The 5,000-nt window shown below is 46.0% G+C and overlaps 1 protein-coding gene across 1 annotated transcript in view; it reads left to right on the forward strand.

The window, feature by feature from the left end:
* The first annotated feature begins 3,645 nt into the window (after positions 1-3,645).
* Positions 3,646-5,000, forward strand: part of LOC112214909 (NACHT and WD repeat domain-containing protein 2) — a 91,439-nt gene continuing 90,084 nt past the window's right edge. Inside the window, exon 1 of the mRNA XM_042298475.1 lies at positions 3,646-3,811. Coding sequence (XP_042154409.1) covers positions 3,661-3,811 — 151 coding nt within the window. The 5' untranslated portion in view covers positions 3,646-3,660. The remainder of the gene's footprint in view (positions 3,812-5,000) is intronic.

Consider the following 5,000-nt stretch of genomic DNA (forward strand, 5'->3'; position numbering starts at 1 on the left):
TAGTGGGTCTGTCTAATCTCTAGTGTAGTGGGTCTGTCTAATCTTTGTAGTGTAGTGGCTATGTATAATCTCTAGTGTAGTGGGTCTGTCTATTCTCTAGTGGAGTGGGTCTTTGTTTTCTCTGTAGTGTAGTGGCTATGTATAATCTCTAGTGTAGTGGGTCTGTCTATTCTCTAGTGGAGTGGGTCTTTGTTTTCTCTGTAGTGTAGTGGGTCTGTCTATTCTCTAGTGTAGTGGGTCTTTGTTTTCTCTGTAGTGTAGTGGGTCTGTCTATTCTCTATAGTGTAGCAGGTCTGTCTATTCTCTAGTGTAGTGGGTCTGTCTATTCTCTAGTGTAGTGGGTCTGTCTATTCTCTAGTGTAGTGGGTCTGTCTATTCTCTCTAGTGTAGTGGGTCTGTCTATTCTCTATAGTGTAGTGGGTCTGTCTATTCTCTAGTGTAGTGGGTCTGTCTATTCTCTGTAGTGTAGTGGGTCTGTCTATTCTCTAGCGTAGTGGGTCTGTCTATCTCTAGTGTAGTGGGTCTGTCTATTCTCTAGTGTAGTGGGTCTGTCTATTCTCTGTTCTCTAGTGTAGCGTGTCTGTATATTCTCTAGTGTAGTGGGTCTGTCTATTCTCTAGTGTAGTGGGTCTGTCTATTCTCTAGTGTAGTGGGTCTGTCTATTCTCTAGTGTAGTGGGTCTGTCTATTCTCTAGTGTAGTGGGTCTGTCTATTCTCTGTAGTGTAGTGGGTCTGTCTATTCTCTGTAGTGTAGTGGGTCTGTCTATTCTCTAGTGTAGTGGGTCTGTCTATTCTCTAGTGTAGTGGGTCTGTCTATTCTCTCTAGTGTAGTGGGTCTGTCTATTCTCTAGTGTAGTGGGTCTGTCTATTCTCTGTAGTGTAGTGGGTCTGTCTAGTCTCTAGTAGTGGTCTATCTCTCTAGTGTCTGTCTATTCTCTGTAGTGTAGTGTAGTGTAGTCTGTATATTCTCTGGTGTAGTGGGTCTGTCTATTCTCTCTAGTGTAGTGGGTCTGTCTATTCTCTCTAGTGTAGTGGGTCTGTCTATTCTCTCTAGTGTAGTGGGTCTGTCTATTCTCGGTAGTGTAGTGTGTCTGTTTATTCTCTGTGGTGTAGTGGTCTCTGGGATCTTGCCCAGTCAATATTGTCTACTGGATTTGTCTTATGTGAGAAAGTGCATGCAACTGTCTAGGGATTGAGATATTGATCTGCGTCTGGGACCAGGCTATCACAATACACTATAGGCTTGTTGCTGTTCTTTCTTTGGCTTGTGAGAAGGAGAGTGAAAGATAGGTCATATGTCTGGCCTGTGAGTGAGTGCGTGCGTCCATATTTTGCCAAGTAAACAGCCAGCCAGCCCTGTCCTGTACGTCTCTCAGTATCTCAGGTGGCAGATCACGTCTCCTCACAGCACTGGTGATTCACTCTGGCTCAGATTGGCACAGTCAGGGAGATGGTCTGTCTGTGTGTGTGTGTGTGTGTGTGTGTGTGTGTGTGTGTGTGTGTGTGTGTGTGTGTGTGTGTGTGTGTGTGTGTGTGTGTGTGTGTGTGTGTGTGTGTGTGTGTGTGTGTGTGTGTGTGTGTGTGTGTGTGTGTGCATGCGCGTTGGCAGATTGGCACAGTCAGGGACGTGATGTGTGTGTGCATGCTGCGAACACGTGCCCATGCCAACACACACACAACCATGTACTACTCACTCACATGCACACACACACACATACACACACACACACACAGTGTGTGTCTGGGACAGGCCTAGCTGTTGACTGACCTGGACCCTGGTGAAGTACTCCATAACATTCAGCTCATGCCAGCGTGCCATGCTGATAAAACCCCAAAGCCATTTAAACTCGTGCAAGTGCAGACGTCACTAACAGGCTCGGATTAGCGGTCTAACGGAACAATTAGGTAAATAAAGGGCGAACGCTGTTGGTCTCACCACTCTGTCTAAACCGTTGGCCTCCGTGACATTTACAGGTTCCAAACAGGCTTCACGTGGGGTATCGTTAAACGGGCCGCTCATAGCGACACACGCTCACACAGAGGATCCTGGAGAGCAAGTACCTCTGAAAACATGATGTGTGTGTTTAATTATTGACGTTGAATATGATGTGATCAACACAATGACTGTAATTCCTTAATATAATGGTTAGCCTACATTTTATTCGTTTCATAAATAGGCCCTATGTTGTGGGTAATATGTACACCTATACATTAGCCTATTCAGCTTGTGTGGTTCTATTGCTTTTTCTCCTCAAACTCTGGAATTCAAGAATACATGGCGGTTCAGCATTTCACCAAGAACAGCACCGTAATCAATTACGTTTAGTAGAAATCCAATGCACTTAAACTTCCAGCGCGAATAACAAGGGGCTGCAGAAGAGAGGTACATTTATCGATAAAATAATGAATTCCAACCAAACCCCTCCTCCTCCTCCCGTGAGACGTTCGCTCCCCCTGGCTCCCCCATCCACAATAAGAGATATCTGCGATGTGGAGTGGCGCAGGGCTCCCGCCTCGCTGACAGAGAGGAAACGAGCGAATCGCCCGCGTGACTCTCTCACTCATTGACCGCGCGGTCTATAGCAATTTTCATTATCCCTACCCGGTAGTGAGCAGTGAGGACCACTGCTAGGCTATCTCCATTGAAGGAACCGGGACAGAGGGAGAGAGCGAGAGAGAGGGGGGGGGCGAGACGGTATTTGGAGCTCTCTCCAGCCTGCGCTCCCTCACAACCGCAGCAAGATGCTGAGCGCCGCTCTTTGCCAACCGGCTGCTTTTCTCCCGTCTCCAGGGGCTGACTCCCGGTGAAGAGAACTCTAAATGGGCGTTTTTACCGTGTCTGTTGATTCTCAAGGATCCACGGTTGGATATTTTCGAAATGAAACGAATGAAAGATGTGAGCATCGAGAAGTGTTCTTGTTTTAGTGTGGTATCTGCAGTCTCCTCCCCCATAACAGTCAAGTCCACTGAACGCAGTGGTTCAGTGATTTTGAGTATTTATTTTCATGATAAATACGAAAAAGGATTCACATTTTGACATTAGGGACTTTCTAACTTTCCCCGGTGTTTTGTTGTCTGTTTTGCGGTCTCTGTCCGTGAAACAAAGATCTCAGGACATCATCAACTCTGTGGAAAACAGCGACTTGAGATCTTCCCCCGGTCTGAACAGTTTAGCGCTGTTTCTCCCCTTCTCTATCCCTCTTCAAGCATCTCCTCTGGGTGGGGATTTCGACCGATGCCCTTTGTTTGCTTCTTGTTCTGTCTTGTCATTTGTTTGTTTGTTTCACAGCATGATGATTCACATGCTCAGCCATAATAGCCAAGGAAATGTATTCAAATTACGCATGCAACATGACAGTAATTCGTTTTGTTATGCTAAATTCCTATGACTGAATGCAAAAGAAAGGATGGGCTTATAATATGGGTCTATTTCGAGGTTGCCTTCTAGGACTTGGCAGATCCATGCTAACTTGATTGTGTGTGTGTGTGTGTGTGTGTGTGTGTGTGTGTGTGTGTGTGTGTGTGTGTGTGTGTGTGTGTGTGTGTGTGTGTGTGTGTGCGTGCGTGTGCGTGTGTGTGTGGCAACTGATCACCCCAATAGAATCCACTAAAGACCTGTCTGTGTGTGCCTGTTTGCAGTTACGCTGGAAGTCGCCATCCATGTGGCCCTCGAGAGTGGGGAGCAGGCAGCCCTGTCCCCGGGAATCGGCACTCCGCAGGGCGGCCATCAGTGGCAACGTCCTCGCCCTGCCGCCGCACCACGTCCCCACGGGCAGGAGTGTCCGGGTCTTCATCTGTGCCAACCCTGACGGTAAGACACCACTGGCCAGGGATCAAATCTGCGAGTCCAGATGACTCTGAATAAACTGTTTTAGTGATGACCTAATCTGCAGGAAAGTGGGATACTGCTCGTCACAGTTTGTTCCTGGCGCATGTGTGACCTGTTACGCGCACGATGATACCTAAGTCATTGCACTTTTACCCATTTCCGACAGAAGATATGGTAAAACCTGTAAAAAAATATATATAAGTCAATGTTTATATGATCCCCTTTCCAACAGTCCCTTAGTTACCACTTATTTACAGGTATACCTCTTTTATAGATATCAGTGGGTAACTTGTGAATTGAGATGGGTGGGGTTGTTGTTAAACCTGTTTGCAGTCCAAATTTCGGAGGTAGTAAACAATGGAAATGTTCATTAAATGACCTGCAACAAAGCGGTGAACCATTCACACAGACCCAATACCTGTACTTTGGTTACAGAAATAACATGTCTGTGAAAATGCACGAATTATATATTACAGACGTGAAGATTGATTTAGAATTCGCGCTGCTCATGAGCAAATGTATTTCATATCATTTCCAATATTTATGTCAGATCGTTCCAGTTCCTGAGGGAAAAAAAGGGAGCGTTGAACAATGTAGGTATGTCATTTACTGTGTCCCCATCCTGATGGTCCCAATGGTCCATACAAACGACAGGACAGGAGAGTGACATATCACGATACTCTACCAGCCCTGTCACTGACTGACACAGAGTGTTCCCGCGTCCAACAGTCAGTCACTAATGGTATTGTTCAATTCAATTAGGACGCGCATCAGCGCCGTAGACATTAATGAGCCAAACCCACTCGACTGGAGAGGATAGACCGAGATTATGCTTGTAGTTGTGTAGTTATTCTACCGTTCGGTCAACAACGGTTATATGGATGAATTAGCCAATTATAATATACTTCGCTTCGTTTTGAAAAGTCATTTTAATCATATGGGATTCTGGTTAATCTCAAACGATGTTTAATACGTTGTGAGGTAGGGATTTTCCTAACGGTTTGTGAGAAAACGTCAATGACGCGCAAGGCTGTGGGGTCGGAGGGGGGATAGCATGCACTTGCAGAGCTGCTGAATACGGCCTCGGGTCGGGAAGTAAAAATAGGCTTTCTAAAAACGGAGTAAACAAAGCAAGAGAACTAGAGTAGCCTAGACACAAACAGTGAGGGTG

Source organism: Oncorhynchus tshawytscha, linkage group LG15 (assembly GCF_018296145.1).
Source record: "Oncorhynchus tshawytscha isolate Ot180627B linkage group LG15, Otsh_v2.0, whole genome shotgun sequence".
Classification (NCBI taxonomy): domain Eukaryota; kingdom Metazoa; phylum Chordata; class Actinopteri; order Salmoniformes; family Salmonidae; genus Oncorhynchus; species Oncorhynchus tshawytscha.